This window comes from Paramisgurnus dabryanus, chromosome 21 (assembly GCF_030506205.2).
Source record: "Paramisgurnus dabryanus chromosome 21, PD_genome_1.1, whole genome shotgun sequence".
Classification (NCBI taxonomy): domain Eukaryota; kingdom Metazoa; phylum Chordata; class Actinopteri; order Cypriniformes; family Cobitidae; genus Paramisgurnus; species Paramisgurnus dabryanus.
In genome coordinates, this window is record NC_133357.1 from 15,606,354 (window position 1) to 15,629,112 (window position 22,759).

A 22,759-nucleotide genomic window follows, 5' to 3' on the forward strand; every position below is an offset into this window, starting at 1 on the left:
TGGTGTACAACGGATATATGCTTGTACTGATTTTGTTCCCACTCAACTAATCCTGCTAACTTTAGATTTAGCTTTCAGGATGTCATGCTTACATTTTTCTTAAAAATAGAAAGATGGGGAAATATATAGGTATATTCAATAATTTTATTTTTTATGTGTTTAACATAGTATTATTTTTTAAAGACTTTATGGTCAACAAAAAATAAACATCTTTCTATACTTTCATATATCTATATAGTAAATTAACAAACAAAATCCTATTGACTTACTACACTGCAAAATATAAAATTAACCTTTTAACAAACTATACTAATACTACAAGAATAGCTTGTCTGACGACAATATTGAACGTCTCTCCTAAAAAAAAATAATATATATATATATATATATATATATATATATATATATATATATATATATATATATATATATATATATATATATATATATATATATATATATATATATATATATATATATGTGGTATTTACCACAACTGGTTTCTTTGGATGCACTCGTGTTGCCACGGTTACACGCCTGGCCCGAAGTTAACTTCCAGTCTTTGCTTGTTCATTGGTCTGGCTAGCGACTAAACCGATCTCTGGAACAAATACCTTTTAAAAAATGTTGGTAACACTTGAACAGTATAGTTGAACAGTATAGTTTTTCATCATGTATTAATTTTTGTTTATGTTAGTTAATGCCAATAAAGTTATACATCTTAACAGTTACAACGCTATTTTATAAATGCATAAGTAAATGACAAATTCGACATGAACTAAGATTCAAAAAAACTATTGTTTATTGTTAGCTGAACAAGCACAGACCGGAAGTTAACTTTAGCCAGGTGTGTAACCGCGGCAACACACATGCATCCAATTAGAGCCCTGCGCGGGACTGTTTTTTTAAACCCGCGCCCGCCCGCACCCGCTGAATTTATGACCAGTCCCGCCCTCTCCCGCAACCTGCGTGTTCCACTCCCGCCCGTGCCCGCGGATTTTCTCAGAGCTTGTGAAAACTGTACACAAATGCACAAATAACAGATTTTCAACACTATTGTGTTTAAAATTAGGGATGTGCACGAATGGTCGAATATTTGATCTGCAATAATAATTCTAATGGAAAATATGCTATTGGAATGTTAGTTCGTTTGTTTTTAATGCGCCACCGCAGGGTAAATGCTACTATTCATTTAATGTTTTTACTTCATGTATTGTCTTTTACAGTCTTTAATGTAAATATAAATTACATATACATGAAAATGTATTTGTTTGTATGTCTGATTGTTTTGGCAATTCAGATCGCAGACTTATTTAAGTATTTAGAGTTTTAACGCCGGGTTGTCTGTTTTTGTCCACCGGCTCAGGTTTAATGACGTGTTTCTCCGCCGCATCAGCGCGCATCATGAGAGATTTGTTAGCTTCTTGTTATGGCTTATTTTATTTTGTTATTACAGCTAAACGAGACAGACATGGAAAACGAAACGGAGAACATTTATTATACGCAGTGCTCTATATGGAAAATAAAGCGGAACTGCAAATGCCTGTTTAGGCAGAGTTTTCTCCGGTGGCATTAATATCAGGCTTTCATCGGAGCATGTAGGCTAAATATGGTTGTCTTTCTTCATAAAAACATGTCAAACCAAATAAAGAAGATATTCATATGCCGACTGTGTAGTTCGCTCCGCGTGGGGTTTTACGCAGTTAAAATGACAAAAAATTTTAAGCAGTGTTTTGTAACATTAACCGTTAAAACAAAACCTCAGTTTTTAAATGTATACTGCATGATACACACGCACCAAATGATTAATTAAACAAACAAACAAACAAACAGTTTAACTGTTAACAACCTGATTTATCACTAGTGCTCACCAGTTCTTCCAGACGCGAGGCACATAGTGTATAACAGCATTGGGCATGTGCTCCCCGAAGTTGCCACGGTATGTCCCACATAATGTTTAGCTTAATTTTCCTTTCAACTTCATGTGTTGACCCCATTTCTATTTCTATATCCCACCGGGACCCGCAGGTCTCCCGCAAAAAAATTCTGACCGCCCACTCCCGCCCGCAGCAAAGGTGAACCTGCCCACCCCCGCGAGATTTGCGTTGGGTCCCACGGGAGTCCAATCCCAATGCAGCCCTCTAATCCAATGAAACCAGTAGTAGTGAACTCTACTTTTGCGGTTACAAATATAACCTTTTGTAAAGTGTTATAAAAATGTTTCAGTTTCCAGAAGACGAGGGCAGACAGTGAGCATGGATCACAGCCGTGTGGATTTGGCATCCAGGCAAGAATTAAAGGATCTGTAGCTAAAACTGTATCCATTAATTATACACAGTAATGTTATCTCAGTGTAATATGTTTAGCTATGATTTTGAATTAGTTAATTACCTAGCTATTTATTTTGCTTGCTATCAAAAATGAAAAAGGACTCTGTTGTTTTCGACTCTTTGCAGAAGTCTACCGGAACTTAAGTTTGGGCCACAAAAGCCGTATGTTTATGTTGTTGCTACTGGAACCGTCTATAGGGAGCTTTTCCAAAACAGCGCGCATAGAGTACTGTAAAGCCGTAAGAGTAAACACAGTTATCTATGATCTAAGACTAAATGCGCCCGGTTTGTTTGGGAATGTTTCTTGTGCCGGTACACAAATGATTCCATGACGCAGCCTTTCAAGTGAAGGAAATGGTGGCAGAAAAAGAGCACAGACAGTAAGATGACACACCCACTTCCCCAGCTTCCTCTTTTATTTGCCTTCATATAAAGCATTCAAGAGCGCTAGTCAGGCCTGGTGTGTTTGCACAGCAGTGGGTGCTTAGCCTTGGCACTGGCTCTTTATGAGAAACTCGGCTAATAAGAGCTGCGGGGAAAAATAGGGAGAGGCAGAAAGCTGCACTGTATCACTCTCCACGGCTCTGGCCATCAGCCTGGCAGTTTAAAAAAACACCTCGGTAACTTAACTCTACTGACATATCAAAGACCCGACCGGACGACCCTGAAAGAAAGTGTGTTGACCAGAAATATTTCTCAACACAGGGTTAAATGTATAAAGGGACGAAACTTATCCATGCAGTTACAGAAGTCACATAAAAAAGCAACAAGGGATTGAGGGAGGACGGGTTGAAGAGAAAATAAATCGAGCATTCCTCAGGGCATTGACTGGCACAGCACAAAAGCGACTTTAATCTTAAGCAAAGTAAAGCTTTTTAGTTACACAAGAACACTAGCTTTTCATAATGTGTATACTGTATGAACCCCTTAACCCTGCCCTTCAGCAACGCTATTACATCTTTACATCTTCCTGTCCGATTTTGGAGGTCTGCTTGTTTGTGCAATAATGTATTGGAGTGAATAGGAAAAATTACTACTGTTGACTGGGGTTGCACATAAACATCCATTATTTTCAAAGGTTACAAAAATATTAAAATCATTTTGTGACTCATCATAAAACATGTATATATAGCCTGCAATAAAACAGGGCAGCATGTAAGAAATCTAACTTGGAACAGTGAATTGGATTTTGCAAAAAAATAAAGGACTTTGTCAATGAGTTACATAAAGTGAAACACTTCACCAGTCAAACAGGTATTTGGGTGTGTACACAGTTAATGATTATTTGCCCTAAACTTCACTTTGTTGTTCATGTACAGTGTCATACAGTGCTTACAACTAAAATAAGGTCACTTAAACAATGAAGCTGATGGTAGGCAGAATACGTGATGTTTAGCATGAACAGTCCAAAAAACTATTAAGTGCTGCGGTACATTAAGGCTGACAGATCTTAACATAGCTTTCCCGCTGCTGGCAGGGATTTTCTTTATTGACTAATCATTGAGCCTGGTCAATACACCGTAAAACATACACATCATAACCGACCTATTAACCAGAGCTTGTGTTTGAGTATATCTGACAGAGGTCAGATGTTAGCTTTGCTAGCCTCTGTACTTTGTCAAAACATTGTTGAAAACAATGTCTGGTATGCAAGGCATAGTCTGGATTATTCATGGTATGAAAACCAACAGGATGTATCTTTACAGGTTAAGCTTAAATATTAGCTTATGTAACAGTGCAATACTCTTTTTAATATTAGTTAATGAGAAAATATTACACATTTCTAAGTACTACAGTGGTAAAATTAAATCATGAAAAACAGCACAGACAAATGCTGGACTACAAAACATAAAGGTCTTTTTGGATTATTTAAATCCACCATTGTTGAGTAATAAGCTTTCCACTGATGTATGGTTTGATAGGATAGGAAAATATTTGGCTGGGATACATCTACTTAAAAACATCTGGAATCTGAGGGTGCAAAATATTGAGAAAATCGACTTTAAACAAAAATAAAGTAAATTTGTTTTAAAATTAAATTAAATATCTCCATGGAACATGATCTTTACATAATACCTACTGACTTTTGGAATTAGAAAAAAAATAGAAAAATCGATAATTATGGCCCATACTATGTATTGTTGGCTGTTGCTACAAAAATAACCTTGCGACTTAAGACTACTTTTGTGTGCAGTATCACAAATGGTAAAAAAAACCTGTAATGCACTTAAAAATATATGTGCCAACATAAACAGAGGAATCGTATACTTATTTAATCCTATACTTCATAGTTGTAGGACTCCTCCTCACTTAGCTCAGTTAAGCTTATACTTGTCCTTACTTATAAGATGCATATTTGCCCTCCTACTTCAGTAATGACATCTCAAAAGCGAGAAAAAAATTAAATTAGTATTCTGAAATTCAAACTTGCAAGCATTTACAATGTGCGGAGCAAATACAAAAATGAGCAGTCCTTAAAAAACCTTTGGGATAAAATTGCTACAGAAATAAACAATTTATAACTTTTTAAAAAATGGACAAAATTCAAATAGCATTTAACATAAGTTACATAAGTTATAATACAAGTCAATTTTAAAACAAAAATTACGGTAACACTTTACAATAAGGTTGTATTTGTTAACAATTAGTTAATCCATTAGCTAACATAAACTCTCAATGACAAATTCTTCTACAGTGTTTATTAATCTTAGTTCATATTAAATATATTTACTGTTAACATGAATTAATGCACCATGAACTAACAAGAATTAATAAATGTTAAAAAAACTATATTGGTCATTGTGAGTTAATGCATTAACTAATGTTTACTAATACAACCTTATTATGGTGTTACCAAAACTACTTTGTGCCTTATTCAATAAAAGTTTGCCCAAGCATTCCACAATCAGGTGTGTAGCTGTACTGCAAAATCTGAATAACGTTATATAAACATTCCTGGCTCTGTTTTGACTAAACACATCATGTGTCAGGGCTCTAATCCAACCACCTAACATGCTTAGTTAAATCTAATATTTATGCACTCAAGTCCATGTGTGACCTATGGGGCTTTAAAACCTTTCTTTACCTTTCCCATTTATAAAACCACTGATATGGAACTTAAGCTTTTAAATATATAAAAAAATGAATTCACCCGTTATAGTGTCCAAATACAGTGACAAACATATTCAAGAGAAAAAAATGACTTACCGTTTCCTTGTTAGGGAGCAATTCTTTCCGAATCCGGAAAAAGTTCTTCCCGTACTGCCTTAAACCCTTTATGAACCGTTTCTGTTTGGGAAAAACAACAAAACAAAAAAAATTATAATACACATAATTTGTGACGTTTGCATGAATAAAACACAACAATACAAATACAAGTCAACCCCAACAAGAAGAAACCAACGTTTTGATCATAATCTGAAAATCTCTGCTCATGTTGGTTAAACTTCTAAACACCAGCACAGCTCTGCTACACTGACAAAATGACGGGAAATGACAACAAAAGCAGGAATAGAAGTTGAGATTAAATGCGATGGCAGCTATTTTACTTAAAGTCTCACAATATGCATACAAAGGCCTTACAACACTCAAGTTCAAAGCTAAAACTAAACTTCAATAAGCTATGAAGAATCACAACATGTTACTACTCTAACAACTCGTAAGATCGCACTTTAAACAGCAGCCTCACTCCTGTGCAAAGTACAAAAATATCAAAACCCTTAACACTAACAGCTAAAGTTAACTGAGAAATCATTAAAATGTACATTTTACAACAATTAAACAACAAGCATACAGTTATCAAGTAAACTACTCGCATACTAAAAACATACGAAAATAACTTTTACAATACAAGCCAAAGAGTTAACTCCACAAATAAAATATGTGTTTACATACTCAGACTGCTAAAATACAAAGGAGACTGTGCAGCTTGAATGCTTTTCTTTTCCTTTAAGAGCCACAGACTGTGAGCAATAAAAAGCGGAGGCAGAAACATTCATAACCAGCGAAGCAGACAACCAGCAGATTTACTTTCTTGTTCCAGCGCGAGCCCCGCTCCACAGTAATCTCACTCAACGGTCCTCAACAGCAAACTGTTCGCAAACCCAGGCAAAGTCTGCAGCACACGACCCAAATCTCTACATCCACAAAAAAATGAGGTGCAAATCCACAAAGTCTCCAAAGGTACGACGTTTTTTTACGAGCAAGAGATAGCTTGTCACTCTCTGCTCCTTCACTACAAAGGGGAAGGCTTTACATGTGATCTTTCTGCTAGAGCGCCTCTGGTCTGCGGCTGCCTGGAAAACCTGGAGTGGATCGGACGGTACGCAACGCAGCACAAATGCTTGTACTGGCAGTGTGTTTGTGTGCGCCACACACAAGTCTGTGCTTCTCATTACTTAAACATCAACCCCCTTCCTTGTAGCTTTGTCCATGCTCCGAATACATTTACTGAAACTATAAACTTCAAACCTCCACACCAGGGAAACGGTGAGCGGAGAAAAGCTGGAGGGATCTTTATGGAGCGAGGTCTCAGACATAGTTAAAGGGCGCATGTTCTCTGAAAAACCCGGCATGGAGTTTATTCAGCCTTTTCTGCCAACTTCGTCTCAAATGCATACTGTATGCAATGGTTATGTAACCAGGAAACTGTTTACACATGGCATTTAAGAGAACAATCTGCGGCGAGGAAAAGAGAGAGCAAGTAGTACTTGTTTCTCTTTACAAGATCTGTGCCTCAAAGCGCTCTTAAAACTCGTAATTAGATGTCTAAATGTAATGAAATTTCGGCAAATTGAAACGACAAGCTTTTTAAAGGAGATCACTTCCTTGCTGCGGCATCTGTAAGTGAAAACAGAGACGGGTCAATACGCCTTAATATACTTCAAATCCTACTACAGATGGTACAATTCATCTGCCTTGGTAAAGAGGTGGATGATTAACCAGTAGATGGTGCAATGTGCAAAACAAGTGTAAGATGATCCTAAAATATACCTGTGACAACACTATTAGTTACGAGTCAGACTTTCCATATATATATAATATATTTTTTTATTCCCATAATTTGAATCAATGAAAAAACATTAAGCACCAAGGTACTAAAAATTTTGTCAAATAAAACAAAAACCATATTTATGTATGTTTACTCTGATAGACCAAAAGGGGCAACCAGCAATTGGCAAAGTGGGCGCGGGTAACAACAGTCACTTAACCAGTCGACACCGGACCACACAAAACAAACTTCCTCTTCCATAAATGAGAATTTAAATCTTGTGTGTTAATGAATTCCCAGCTCTATGACCACAGTGTCTAAGGGTCGTACCCACGCATTTTGTTTAACACATTAACTCATGTTAGGATTATATCCTGCCTTTATTAACCCAACCGGCAGGACAAAAATCAAATACACCTGTCAAAGAGGCCTGTGTTAGCACCCTGATTATGTCACCCTAATTATGTTTCCACTACTATAATATTTACAACGTACTGCAGGCAGGCGGCTGTCTAGTTCGCGCTCGCTCTGCTCTGCATGTCGGCTCCACTTTAAGGCTCCATTTCAGCTGCCTTGCTTTCCGAGCGCGACTAATAAATCATCCGCCAATCTGCTCCCCGAATTGCTCTGCCTCTGCTGCGATTGCTCTGGCCCTCCGTTGCTAGGCAACAGGGCAGATGAGGGGAGGGGCGGAAGGAGGGAGCGCGAGGGGCGAGTGGTGGAGGAGGGGTGGAGAGGGGGAGGCGAGCGCTACAGTCACCAGCCGCCCGCTCCGGCAAAACAACAGGCTTCTTTTCTGTCAAAAATTGTTTGAGCGTGCTTTGCTCTCTCGATGCTCGACAGTACTCTATTGTAAAAGAGAAAAAAGCCTATTGTGATGCGTACGCACTTCCTGCTTAAATCATAATTGTTAAAAGCCGTAAAACTGGTTAAGATCATTCGAGCATGTAAAAGCAGATGGTGTCAGGCCACTCGCCACAAAACACACTAAGTGTGTCCATCACAAACGCGGCGGCAGTCTTTAAATACCAAGAATGCTTAACATTTAGCTCTGTGGTACTAACACACAGGGGTCTTATGAAATCTGTATGCTTGGCCTTTCACCGCGGCTGAGCGAAAAGGAGGGAGCAGAGTATAAAATTACAGTCACAGATATCTTCACATAAATATGATTTGACAAGGCGGCGATGATTGTGACACTCTCGCACACAAAGCAACCACATAGAGAGATGAGAGCCAGCCCACATCCTGTCCATTTAAACCTTATATAACAACGAACCCACAACAGAAAAGAGACAAACAATCTATTAAGTGCTAGACGTAGTACTACAGCACACTAACGCGTGCACACATCTTTCTAATTCGAGCCGCCACAGCCGCTGCCTAAACATTTGCTCAGCACTTGAATCTATAAATATGCATCGATTCTGCAAAACCGCAGCTTTTGTAGTGCTTTGTGTTAAAACCAAAGGTGACAGGAAATTCTCCAGCACACCCTTCCTGCCTGCTCGACTCGCACGACTAAGCGGTCTGTTAATCTAGGCACCGATGACTAAACTTCATACACAACAACCTTAAAATAGCTCAGTGATGGAGAAAATATCTCGAAGCTATTTTTGGTGTGGCCCGCCGGGGCCGTCGTCAACAGGAAAAGGTTGCAGTCTGACTTTGTACTGGGGGAGGAGGTGCTATGCATTTTCTCTCCACACAGACCTAGTCCCCTTTACGTTACGGATTCATAACAAGGTGTTTGTCTGGAGAGAACATGCAAGCTTCTTTGTTCGCCACTGGGGGGCCGCAGTCTTGCCAGGTTGCCTGCTATCCGCCACATTGGCTATCTGTAGTTTCACGCCATCATTTGTCAACCTGTGACAGGCCAGAGATAATACCAGCAGGGCTGTAGAGAAGATAGCAGGCCTTACTGTGGTCATATATCAGAGACACTGAAATCCAACACTTATGCTTTCTTCATCTCTCTGGCTGCCTCTCAAAACCTAGCGTGAGCATTTTAAGCATAAGCATATAGAAACACAGCCTTTAGAAATGTACTTTCCACTTGATGGGTAAAGAAACTAAATAAGAAAAAAAAAAAATGTCAGATAACATAAGAGCATTCTGGTCATTCGAAAGACAATTTACCAAATATTCAATAACTTGTGTTAGGGGGCGCTATTTTGTTGTTTTGGAGAATATACTCATCATTGTGTTTGCACAAATGACCATTGCTTCAAAGAATTCATCGTAGTAGTATTGAACTCCATTACTCCAGCAGAGATTAAAGGATCTTACATATGATTTACAAATTAAATATCGAATATTTACAGCTGGATCTGAAGGAATTAACCGGCTAAACTGTGGCACATGGAAAAAATAAAATGGCACGCTTTCTTTTAGCAGCTGAAACAGCTGCAGGCTACTTGAGGAAAGAGACACTGAAGGGTGTTGAGCAACCGAGAGAGACGGGTGACAAGTGACCCTGAACTGGGGATGATTCTGTCATTTCTGTGACAGTCACTGTCACTTTTATTCACATATCAAAAAGGAGCGATGGAAAAAGAGCAGGAATAATGAGGCCATGGACCTGCGGGCCGAGCGTCAAGAGAGAAGAGAATGCGAGTGATAATAAATAAATGAGGAATAGTGGGGCCGGTGCGGGCATCCAAGGTCAGGGGTACATTTACACCTGTCCCTAAAGGCTTGAGGGCTGCGAAAGCACAACTTGAAATCAGATCGTGGGAGAGGGGATTGGTGCAGCGGCTTGCTGGGTAACAGATAGAAAAGGATCGCAAGCCCCAAGACTTCCTTCTTCGGGTCACTTGAACTTCACTGAAAAACAAACCAACTGTGGTGCAACTCAGGCCTGTTCTCGATCAGTATCTAGTCAGTGTGTCTATTATTCATTGTTATACACATCGTTTCTCTCCGCATGTAAAAAAATAAAAATAACAGAGCACCGAGTTAAACATGCTGCTGTGAGTAAATATGGGTCTCTTTTATGTGCTAGTTGGCTCCGTTATGATGACCATATTTTCACACACATGCATATGCACAAACACGAGTACTGATTTATTGAAAAAAGATAAAAAAGATCTACACACCAATGCCTCAGGGAAGAGCAAAAAGCAAGTAAAATTTTAGGTATTTCCACCTTTTGGAATATTTATGAGATGTAGTGATTTTTTAAAGTGCTTTTAGAAGTCGTATAACTTAAGTAGAGAGAAAGAGAGTTCATTTAAGGACTTTACGACCTGCACACTGGGTGTGGACCATGAAAAGATGTTATATTGTTTTATAAAGGTGCCCAGGTTTTTAAACTGAATGCCATGACTTAAAGGGACATTACACTTTTTTTTGAAAATATGCTCATTTTCCAGCTCCCCTAGAGTTAAACATTTGATTTTTACCGTTTTGGAATTCATTCAGCTGATCTCCCGGTCTGGCGCTAGTAGGGGTGGGAATCGCTTGGACCCTCATGAATCGATTCAGAATCGATTCTTAGGGTCCCGATTAGATTCAGAATCGATTCTTGACGTACTAATTTGCATATCTGTGACGTCATTACGTCGCATTTGCTTTCAAAGCCAGGTTAATGTTTGCGCTTTTGCTAGTCTCTGAACTGTCATATACTGTACTTTAATGCAACTAGGGATAAATAATGTCATTCTTATATACATACATGTGTTGTTTCTGTTGTAAGACATTAAAACCAGTAAAAATATTAATTTAACGTGACATATTAATTCTATATGTTAACCGGCATTAACTTCCACGAACGTTAAGCGTCTAATCATCATCATTATACACAGTGATTGGCAGTATTACTGTATTTATATAATGCAGCGCACCCAGCGACTGAATAACAAACTATGTGCATATTTTTACAGAAGTATATTCATGTTATATCTAAACAGTCTGCGGATGGTTTAGGGCAGGGGTGTCCAATACGTCGATCGCAAAGGCAATGCCGGTAGATCGCACAACTGCTGCTCCACGCGCAAAATTGTCATTATGGTCTTTTGGAGTAATTGTGAAACATGCAGGTCTTTTTGAGTTGCTGCGCCTTTCTTCTCAAATGTGTTTTGCCATGCCACTGCAGCTCAGTCGTCTTTAACTTCCAAAATTTACATGGATGCGCATTCTTGCCTCACGCAGTTCCTGATTCACACGCACGGTGTGTGTGAGCGAGCAAACGAGAGGGAGAGAGAGGCAGCGTAGCGCTGATTTGTATGCTTCTAATACTGTTAGTTTCACTAAACCGCATCTCCGCTATTTTAAGGAGTACTCGACATGTACTCAAGGATTTTTTTTAAAACTCCTCAAAAAGAATAGAGTAATGGTGACAGCCCTAAATTCAATGTAGAGATATATGCAGTATAGTCCTACAAGCATTTAAAGTGTTCTTTCTCTTCTGCTCTTGTAAGCTCGGCTATGCGCTCTTGCAGGGCGCGCTCTCTTAAGTTGTCCGTGTGCATCACCGCTCCCCCAGTTGAGTTCCGCCTTTTGGTTCTGATAACGTGACGTTATTTTGTAAACTAACATTTAAGAATCGATTCTTGACATTTGTGAATCGATTCAGAATCGGCCCACGTCCGAATCGCGATTCATCTAAGAATCGATTTTTTTGCCCACCCCTAGGCGCTAGCACTTTCAGCATAGCTTAGCACAATCCACTGAATCTGATTAGACCATTAGCATTGCGCTAAAAAATAACCAAAGAGTTTCAATATTTTTCCTATTTAAAACCTGACTCTTCTGTAGTTACATCGTGTGCTGAGACCGACGGAAAATTTAAAGTTGCGATTTTTTTAGGCAGATATGGCTAGGACTTTACTCTCAATTCTGGCGTAATAATCAAGAACTTTGCTGATGTAACATGGCTGCAGCAGGTGTAGTGACATTACGCACTGCCCGAAAATAGTCCTCTGCTATTGAAAGTAACCAAGGGGACTATTTTCAGGCAGTGCGTAATATCACAACGCCTGCTGCAGCTTTTAATTTTCCGTCGGTCTTCGTACACGATTTAACTACAGAAGAGTCAAGTTTTAAATAGGAAAAATATCGAAACTCTTTGGTTATTTTTTAGGCGCGATGCTAATGGTCTAATCAGATTCTATGGATTATGCTAAGTTATGCTAAAAGTGCTAGCACCAGATCAGCTGAATGGATTCCAAAACTGTAAAACTCAAATGTTTAAATCTAGGGGAGCTTGAAAATGAGCATATTTGGAATGTCCCTTTAATGTAAAATATCAGAAATACTGGTTTGTTAAGAGTCTGATTAAAAAAATGCTCATTTACAAGAAGACTTACTTGTATCTGCGCTCTTCAAATGTATAAATCAGTTTTATGCTGTTATAAAAGTGTTTAATCTTTGTTCTTCTTTTGCTAAAACAGCAAGCGCATAACAAAGAGGATATAAACACACAGCTATCAGCCACTCAGATCAAATTAAACTCCAAACGCTAACATAAGCTGACCAAGACTTTGTTTTCTCTCCTTTGCTTATTGGTTCCGACTCTCTCTCACAGAAGATTTATCCCACAGGCCATAAACAGGATGCAGCTGCCCTGTTCTGCTGAAGGAGTTGGAACCCTAAGTGCTTTTTCAATAGACATTAAAGAGCCAGAAATGCAGTGGATTCTGGCCTTCTCTCTTTACATAATAAGCATGAAGTTAACTCATTCACTTACCACTTCATCTTCTGACCAGCACTTCTCGATCAGCTTGGGTACTGGTTTCTTCACCAGTCGCTGCAGGGCTTTTCCGGCATCATAGCTGCTCTCATGAAGCTGTGCAAAAGACAAGACTTGAATCAAAACCAGTGATAAACATTTAGGCATTTAGCTTTATATTCTTTTTAGACTACTAAGTTAATAGCATTGCCATTTTCACCATGTGTTATTTCTCAACAATGACTTTTACTATGTGGGACAACTTACAAATCTTAGTATTGTGGGCTCATTTTTCTTTGGTGTAAGGACAGCTTAAATATCTCCCTATAAATGTGTCAAATAGGGTGAGTTTGGACAGCTGGTCTGGAAATCTGAAAGCTATTAAGTATTGAGCAGGCAGCGTGAACTGAAATAACCTCCAATAATATACTGCCAAAAAACAGCAACGCAAGCCTTTAGATGATGATGATGATGATGATGATGACAACGAAAACACTGCAATATGATTCTCAGCATCCACAAAAAGGCCATTTTGTTGCAAACGGATGTCGCTCACCCTTCAAAAGCTCACACTTCTCCTAGATAAGCTTTGAACACAAAACAGATTTTTGGGGGATTCTCACAAAATTAGACTTATGAGGTGTCATGAAACATTTTGATTAAAAAAAGTAAATGCAAAGTAAGAGTATCAAAATAAGAAGCATACAGTTACAAAATTTTTTCATGTTCTACTTTGCACATGATTTCAAATGACATCATACAAACCAATTTTGTTGTTTTTTGCACATTTAAGGAGAATTTTTTTATTAGCGCAACATGTCCATGACCGGATTTGGGTTCTTTGACATGGAAATATTTAGAATTAAAATTTCTAAAAAATAAAAAGCTTCAGTGCATGTTATACTATAAACATTTACAGTAAAGAAACATGTGGTATTTGGTGATCATTGGTAAATGTAGAGACAATAATAAAGGAATATAAATGTGTACAAGACCAATTTTCTCATCCTCCACAACAATTTTCAATCATTGTTTAAGCCCTCAAGGAACCAACATTTTCAACAACAACAAAAAAAATTGTTGGAAGGGACATAATTGACTGTGACACAGGTAAGCAGTTCTTATTTTTTCTCTCCAGATAAAAGTTGAAATTTTGTTTGTCATAGTACCTAGACAACTTTTTAGTTCTCATTACCGAAACATGAGTTTGTAAATGCATATATTTAATGTAATATCATGTTGCGGTAATGATAATTTTATAATGATAATCTAAAAAATTTAAATAATTCTATAGAAAATCTTTTTTAAATCCTCTAAAAATAATGGTTATAGTAAGTTCAGACATTAATCTTATATGTGCAAAAAAATTGGCTTCAAGGGCTTTAAAAAAAATCTGATGCTGGACACCATATAAATCTGGATTTCGTGAGAATCACCCATTTACTCATCTATAATCCTCACAACATCTGGTTTTTTCACAACTTCAGGACTGTCGTCTTATTGGGTGTGTAACAAATACAGAAATCAACATCAGCGATCATTGCTAACATGGCTAAAACAAAGCAGCTTGTCAAGGGCAAGCAAGTATCTGACTGAGTCTAAATCATTGGAATTGCAGATGAGCGGAAAAAGGTCAGGAAATGGTGAACCTCAGATCACATTAATTCTCCGCTTATCCCACCTCAGTCAGAACGGAAATGTCATGTTTACTGCGTTTCAGGTTCATTTGTTGCACGTGTTTTCTGTTTTTTTTTCTCTGTGCTTTTTGTAAGGTTAACTAAGACACAACGAAAAATCTGTTAGATAACGGCTAACATTCTGTATTGTAACTTGACCGGGTGGTGGGGCTGACACATTCAGCTTTGCAAAAAGCTCAGCTGTCAAAGTCTGTTGTGCATTAATAAAGCCAAGAATTACACCCCTCCCATATCAGACATCACTGAGGACCTCTTCAACACCAATTTACAAGCATGTTTTGATGGCCCCTGGTGACCCTGTCCTTCCTGAGGCCCAGCGGTGTTCGCTGAGCCTGTAGTGCACCGCTTATAAGGTGGAGAAATGGGAGCAAACACAGAGGGATCTTTTCATTGTTGACAATTACCCATGAAGCCTGCCTGAAACATCTTTCTTCATCGTGCCTCTTTGAAACCAGGCACTTAATTGGCCAGGACAAATTGGGTTTTATCGGCAGTGCTGAGAAGTTCAGAAGGAACGTCTATGGGATGAAGGGTCTTTTGTGATGTGAGCTTTAATGATGACGGGTACAAAAAGAGACGTATAGCATGCGCTTGGGGAACAAAGTTACTTTGAAGGTCACGAAAGATCATGCAGCTATGACCAAAGAGCAAACAATTAATAAAAGAAACCTGGAATACAGTCGATCCACCTAATAATTTTGGTTTTAAGACTAGGTCCTGCGAAACCGATATCCTCGAGAGCTTCACTCTCAAATGATTAGTTATAGAAGATGGCTCTTCCTGAAGCCTGGACCTTTTTATGGTTTTGACATTATGACACTTTATGGTTTCATTAACTGTAACAAATGCTGCACAATTTCTTTTTGCATTTTTACTCCATAACTTTAAGAGCCACAAGACAATAAATATCGATGATTGCGAAACAAAAATGTAACAGGACCGAATCATCGCAGTTTATAAAAGGGGGCTGATCAAAGATGCTTAAATCTCTTCAGCAGCTGTTTTTATTGTGAGGATTACAAGCAGCCATCTGATACCGAAGAGACTCACTCTTCAATTTAACATCTACATTGCTAAGTATTTTTATTCCATATTTGCCAAATGACAAAACATGTATGATTTATAATGGTTTTAACATTTACCAAAGAAAGTATTGTTCAAACACTCAAATATCCGCACTTAGTAGTGCTCTGTCATAACCATCATTTGAAAGCAAGAGATAGTACAGGGAAATTCAGCTACAATCTTTACATGACACATTTAACACTTCCAGAATGATTGATGTGAATAGCTAGGTTTCTAATTGAAAAAACTAAATAAATAAAGTTGACTAAATTTAAAGCATTTAGTGATAATAAATAGCCCTTTCTATGCTGTCTAGTTTTTATATTATTTCAATGAGTCCAATCTGCTAAAAGCAATTACCAGTAAATCATATTTATAAAGCACTGGCAAAGACAAATATTTTATTAATATATATAAAATTTCAATGCACAAAGTAAAACCATCAGTTTTAAATTGATGTGCTTTGGCATAGAAGCCAAACACCTTCCTAATAAAACCGATTTGTGAAATTAACCCTTTACAGGAAGCCACCCTTATTTTCCCATTGCTATTCTCAGTCCTCAGTTTCTTAACACCAATTTTAGCATTTACAAGAGACCACAGCAGCTCAAGATTCTCCAGTAAAGGTCAGCTGCGATCTTGCAAAGTGGTGTGTGTAAACTTACAGTGTTTAATGCGTTAAGTGTAGTGTCGTCTCGCGAGGCGGCGAGGCAGCCGTCCTCCGTTGACCCTCCGTCACACATGCCTGCAAACGCAGCCATGCTCCTGACAACCAAAATATTACCAAAATAAGTTGAACCACACGTTGCACGGGACTAAAAAGAAAAATCGATGGATGCAGTGCTTACCTGGCTGCTCGCAGGTACATGAGCAGGTCACAGTCGTTGACCCCAGGCATCCAGACAAGCTCCTCATTCTCCGTCACTGTTTGACCTCCAGGAGAGGGAAAGGGCTGGAGCTCTGGCAGCTTGGCCTAATTTGGCAAAGAGCAAGAGACGGTCAGCTGTTGTCACAACACAAATAGCACTAGTGATGAGTGCTAAATATTAATATCAAATCTCTTCAATGCATTAAGGTGAACAATGATGAGTGAGTAATATCCTAAAGTCTGTGCTTATAATGAGAAGAATAAACATTACGCTTTACATAATGTATACAGACTACATATGAAGAGCTTGCAAAAGTCCCTCTTGACAGGTTTTTTGTAAATTAGCTTTTATTTATCAGACTCTAAATGGATTTTGCTAACAAAGCAGTATTTTAGAATGACCTGAGGCCAGGATTAAGCAGATTTGAAGCGGAAGTATTTGATGAACGTATACTATGTGCCGAGAGCATTCGGGTAATATCATTATCTCATTTTTGGATGGCAGTGGCGTTTAGTGGCTTTTGCATCTGAGCTCTAATTTAAAGTTACATCCCTGATGCTAGGGTGTTGTAGGTTGTCCTAAGGGGCAGATATATAATGCTAAATGATATATAAATAAAATATATAACGCCCACATTTTGGGACTTTAGCTTATTAACCGTATCCTCCAGGGTTAGATAAGTCCATACATACCTTTCACATCTCCGTGCAGGCTGTAACTCTGTCTGTCGCAGCCCCCGCTAGCTTAGCTTAGCACAAAGACTGGAAGTGAATGGCTCCAGCTAGCATAATGCACCCAATAAGTGACAAAATAACGCGAATATTTTCCTGTGTTGTGATTTGTATAGTCACACCGTGTACAAATAACATGGTCATATGAGACACAGACATCTTTGAACTATATTCTCAGAAGGCGAAGCACTGCTACTTGGGCCCCTCACTTATTGGGAGCATTATGCTATCTGGAGCCATTCACTTCCAGTCTTTGTGCTAAGCTAAGCTAGCGGGGGCTGCATCAGACAGAGTTACAGCACGCACGGAGATGAGAAAGGTATGTATGGACTTACCTAACCCTGGAGGATACGGTGAATAAGCTAAATTCCCAAAATGTGGGCGTGTTCCTTTAAAATAGCATTTACAAGCGGATTTGTGTGATCCAAATCAGCTGTTTTTCGTGAACACGGTCTTTGCACTTTTGCTACAGGTTTAGTTTAAAGGCATACCCAAGATCTTAATTTCTTTAAATATAACTAACATTGTTCTCTTAGTAAGACTTAAAAATCGATCTTGTATTGGATCAATATCCGCAGTGCACTACCCTGTAACAACAGCAAAATACATCTAAAGTAATTTTAGGGCAGACGTCCTGCTGGTGGTTTCACTCCACATGATAACTCTTAACGGATCTTAGGGAGGCTATAAAATATTGAACATCTGACATTAATTCCTGGTGGTGTTTGGTCTTTTTCATCATGTGCCATCCTCTTCATCAACCTTTCTTTTAGGTTTTCAATTTCAGACCGCTGTGACCATTCCTAATTCCCATAAATCCCACACACTCTGAGAAGCCAATTTTCAGACTATTCCATATAGGCAATGCAATGAATAAAACAATTATTAACCATCAACAATCTCCTTGAATGGACTCAAGAACCCGCTGTAGAATAAAATAAGCACAGCAGTCATTGCACTTGTCAATCAAGCCTTTGTCTAATACAAGTTTGGAAATTTGCAAGCTTTTAATAAGCAATGTCATAAACAGCAGGAGAAAGTTTCGGGTAACATATTGTGTATTTGTAGAGTGAAGACATACCTGGTGACTGGGGCCGACTCGAATCTCGCCTTGCGTACTGTTTAATCGTCTGAGAGAGAAAAAGAAAATATAGATGAGCAAATTTCCTAAGGGGGCTGTTTTTATAATAAATTATTGACATACTTTCAAACAAAAACACATCAGATGCACTCAAAATCCCTAAAGGTACCTACTGTTAAATGCATTTCTTCATATGATAGAGAAAGTCCAGTTCTCAGGACTTAAAACTGCATTAGTCTGTAAGCCCAAATTTGTATCCTTCAGGCTATAACATCCCTTTACACAGCTTAGTTTACGGATTCTGCAGTCTAAACACACATTAAATGCCTTTCCAGTGCTCTCTATTAACTAAATAAAATATTCACATTAATGCAAAATTCAAATTAATATACAATAGAGTCCGAGAGGAAATGGTGCATATAAACCATTAGATTGGACAAAAGGTAGGAAACAACAGAGTTGATGTTTCTCATTGTTTCTGTTGAGGTGCACTACAAAAGGCCAGATGAAAAGCAAGGGGAGAGGAGCCCTGAAATGGCCGCTGTTACAAACCCATGGCAGTAACCATGGCAACTACAATTTAATATTAGTGTTCCGATCTCCAGCTGCACTGGATTAAAGAAAATGACAAGATGTTCCTTTTGAAAAGCCTTCCCCGCTCTGTTGCCACGGCAACAGCGCCGATTTTCATATAGCCAGGCACGGAGCCGGGCCCAGAAACTGTCACTATGATTTGCGTCCAGAGCAACTCTCACTCCACCGCCGGGCTGGCTGCCCAAACCTGGCTGCAAAGTGAAGAGAGGTGAGGGCCTCAAATCACATCCCCCTCTTCTGGGTACATTTCATAAACAACCGCTCTCTCCCCCAAGCACAATCCGCTAGATTCTGACCAAAAAACACAAGCTCTGTCAATGGAGGAAATTCCACACTGAAACAAATATGGCAGACATACGAAGCCTGAAAGGAGGCTTTTAATGTTGGCTTTTTAATGGAGACCTTAGAATGAAAGACATCCACGTGAAATAAATAGCCAGGCAAGCAATATTGCATCTTGACTGAAACTGAATCTGCTGTGAGATGATAGTGGAGGGGGAGAAATCTCTCGGCTAGCTACGTTCCTAAACATTCTGCAGGCTCTGCATTATTTAAAGAAGGGGTTCTCAAACTTTCCGGGGCCAGGGACCCCTTACAGGGAAGGAACATTTTGATGGACCCCTTCAAAGTTTTAAGCTTCCCATAATGTAGTGAATTATTTGTACACTATTAAAAATAAAGGTGCCACAGATTAACATTTTTTGGCAGGTTCCATACACAATCTTTAACATCCGAAGAACTTTTCTGTTTTCACAAAGGTATTTCAGACTAGAAAAAATAGTGAATGTTCCTTTGGGAAACCAAAATGGTTCTTCTATAGCAGTGGTATTCAATTAATGTTCGAAAAGGTCTCATTATTTTTGCCCTCAGAGGTACGAACAATTCTTGTATACCTCTTAGAATAAAGATAACAAATGCTGTAATTACCTTTTGAAAAAGTACAACTTTGTCCTTAAAGAGTGCATAGGAGTTCATACTATGCTGTCTGACAGCTACATATTGGTACCAAATGTATACTGAACTTGGGACCTTTTAAAAGGTACTGACAGCTTCTGAACTTTTTTTAATAAGTAGTATTAAATTATATAATTATAGGTATAATTAATTGACTGTATGTCCAAATTATGTTCTTATACTGAAGTACATAACCTGTCACCGACTCGGTAGCTAAATGAACAGCTCAAATGCAAGAGCTGCTAAATGACAACTATGTCAAAATTAGATAATGACACTCTGCTGTCTTTTTAATTTCTGCAGTGTTGTAGTGAAAGTATCAACTTATTTTGATGCTTATCGTTTCTAAACTACTGTTGTTAAAACCTGTTGTTGACTTTGTCTCCGCTGAATTAATACATCTGTTCTACGGTATCACTTTATGCTTCATTTATTAAAATTTTTTGATGTATAGCAAATTATTATTACAGACCCCTGGCCTATAGATTGCGGACCCCACTATGAGAACCTGGCTTTGAATAAGGCAGCAAAACACAAGATCTCTAGGGAATGATTAGAAGACAATGCGAGTTAGACCACATACATGTGTCCAGCTAAAAACAATTTTCCAGATTTAGAAAAATATGGACAAACATGACCTCTATAGCTTCCAGATGCATTTGGATAACACTTACTGTAAATGTAAACTACAATATACCATAACATGTGACAATACCCAAGTAACTATCTACCCTCAGAATCACAATTTTCTTTAAAAATCTTCCAATAAATTCCTGGAGAGCATAATATAAGACAGCATGTCATGCAATAACTTGTATTCAATATAAACATTAATTTTGGATTTCTACATGGATTTCTACTTATTTGATGCTAAAATGTTGGAGATCCATATAATGAAGTAAGAAATCCATCAGAAGCGAACTATGATTCTTATTTGATAATTCTGGCTCAAATACAAGAAACACATCAACATGTGTGAACACTTGTGCAAAGATCTTTCCTGGCTTGACACCCTTTAAATCAAAAGTTCATAAAATTGCACAGGAAATGAAAAATATCAGCATGATCCTGAGTTATTATGACACATTTGTTGAAACATGTAAGATCACAAACAGATATCCAACCCAACAGTGTGTAGGTTTGTAAACTTATATCAAATAAAGATATTAAAACTATGCATTTTTATTAAAGCCACAGCATTAAAAAAATATTGCTCTTGATCAGTATTTGCATGTATGAGCCAGATTAACAGCATTGTAAACGTCTAAGCAATGCATAGTATCCTAAAGTTTTAATAAATAAAAAAAACACGTGCACTTCTTTTAATGTCAAATGTCTTTAATCACAACTTTAATCCCTTATTGAACATGTCATGCTGTCAACACCAGCAAAACATCCTGAATATTTTGACTCGACCACGCGGCACAGCAATCAAGACTGGCCCCACCCCCTCCATCAATATCATCCAATCACAACGCTCTCAGACGGTCATAACAGTGGATAAATACAGCAACTTTATTCATACACCTAATAAGATCACCAAAACAGCAGAAGCTTAAATGTATGAGAGTGCATTTTCCCTGCGTCATGTTATCATTACTGTATACATGCGTATGAACTTATGCATCAAGCGTATGACAAAACGTATTCATAACGGAATCACTTATGTTCATCTGTGTACATTGCAACATAAAGTTATGACTTATGACCAATGCGTCGCACGGCATGCAAACAGCTGCAGACGCGTTTTGCTTTGTGCAGCCCATGATCATGAGAGAAACCAGCACTGACATTAGCAAACACTGAAACCTGCATTAGCACAGGCGGCTAACGCTACTGACAGCAACACATAAACAGATGTCAAAGCGACATAAAGCATGGACAGCTCTTCTCTAACGATAAACGCGTATCTTACATGCCTACGCACGTGTATATTACTAAATACAATGCGCGCCGATCGCTTAACAGGTAAAGCAAACCCACGTACCTGCGCGGACTGAACAGGTCGTCCATGTCGGAGCCAGAGCTGCTCTTTAATATTGACAGTGTGAGGTAAACACTCTCCTATCGCAACTATTTGCGTAGGTACTCAAAATGGAGGCGCGTGCATTCAGCTGGACAGCTTTACGCGGAGCTCGTGCCGTGACCTCAGCTCTACGGTGCCGACAGAAAGCACTGAGCATGTGCCGCGACCTCACCGCACACACACGCGCCCGTGCGCGCGGAGGAATCACAGCCCGTCTCTCTCCTGCTCACGCGCACCATGCTGCTGCATACCAAACAAGCGGGAGGAGGGAGTCGAGAGGGCGATAGACTGGGGGGACCCGTCAAGGGGGCTCCCGACCGGCAACCGTGAAGCCCTGTGTATCAGTCCCAGCATCTTTCCCCCTAAATACCCCCTCTCTATCCCCACAGGCTCCTAATGCACACCATTATTGCTATATCACATGACTGTAGTAATGATTCCTACTGTTATCCTGTTTTTGTCAGACACCAGCATCCAGGCTGATTCTAATACACAAAGGAGTAGGAGATTTTACTGTCCATTCCTATTTTTGACATTCAGATTTGATGTCGGGACACTAGTGCTGATGTTGCTCTCTTTATATGCTATATTAAATATAATAAAACATTCATGCATATTAATCAAACATTATTAAACATTATCTGCAAAATAAAATTTCTGATCACCAGGGAGGCGGTATGGGCTTTATCTTGATATATTCATATATTTATACCATAACAATAGGATGGCAATGTACATACAGCACCATTAA

The 22,759-nt window shown here is 38.6% G+C and overlaps 1 protein-coding gene across 3 annotated transcripts in view; it reads right to left on the reverse strand.

The window, feature by feature from the left end:
• Positions 1-22,759, reverse strand: part of rerea (arginine-glutamic acid dipeptide (RE) repeats a) — a 137,991-nt gene that overhangs the window by 21,845 nt on the left and 93,387 nt on the right. For 2 of the 3 annotated variants that reach the window (XM_065285859.2, XM_065285858.2), the window contains exons 7-11: positions 18,435-18,483; positions 16,602-16,726; positions 16,419-16,518; positions 13,010-13,108; positions 5,538-5,618 (exon numbers count right to left, since the gene is read on the reverse strand). In XM_065285859.2, the coding sequence (XP_065141931.1) occupies positions 5,538-5,618; positions 13,010-13,108; positions 16,419-16,518; positions 16,602-16,726; positions 18,435-18,483 (454 nt within the window). Of the gene's footprint in view, positions 1-5,537; positions 5,619-13,009; positions 13,109-16,418; positions 16,519-16,601; positions 16,727-18,434; positions 18,484-21,969; positions 22,245-22,759 lie in introns of those variants that run through there. The other variant, XM_065285860.2, reaches the window with a different exon arrangement.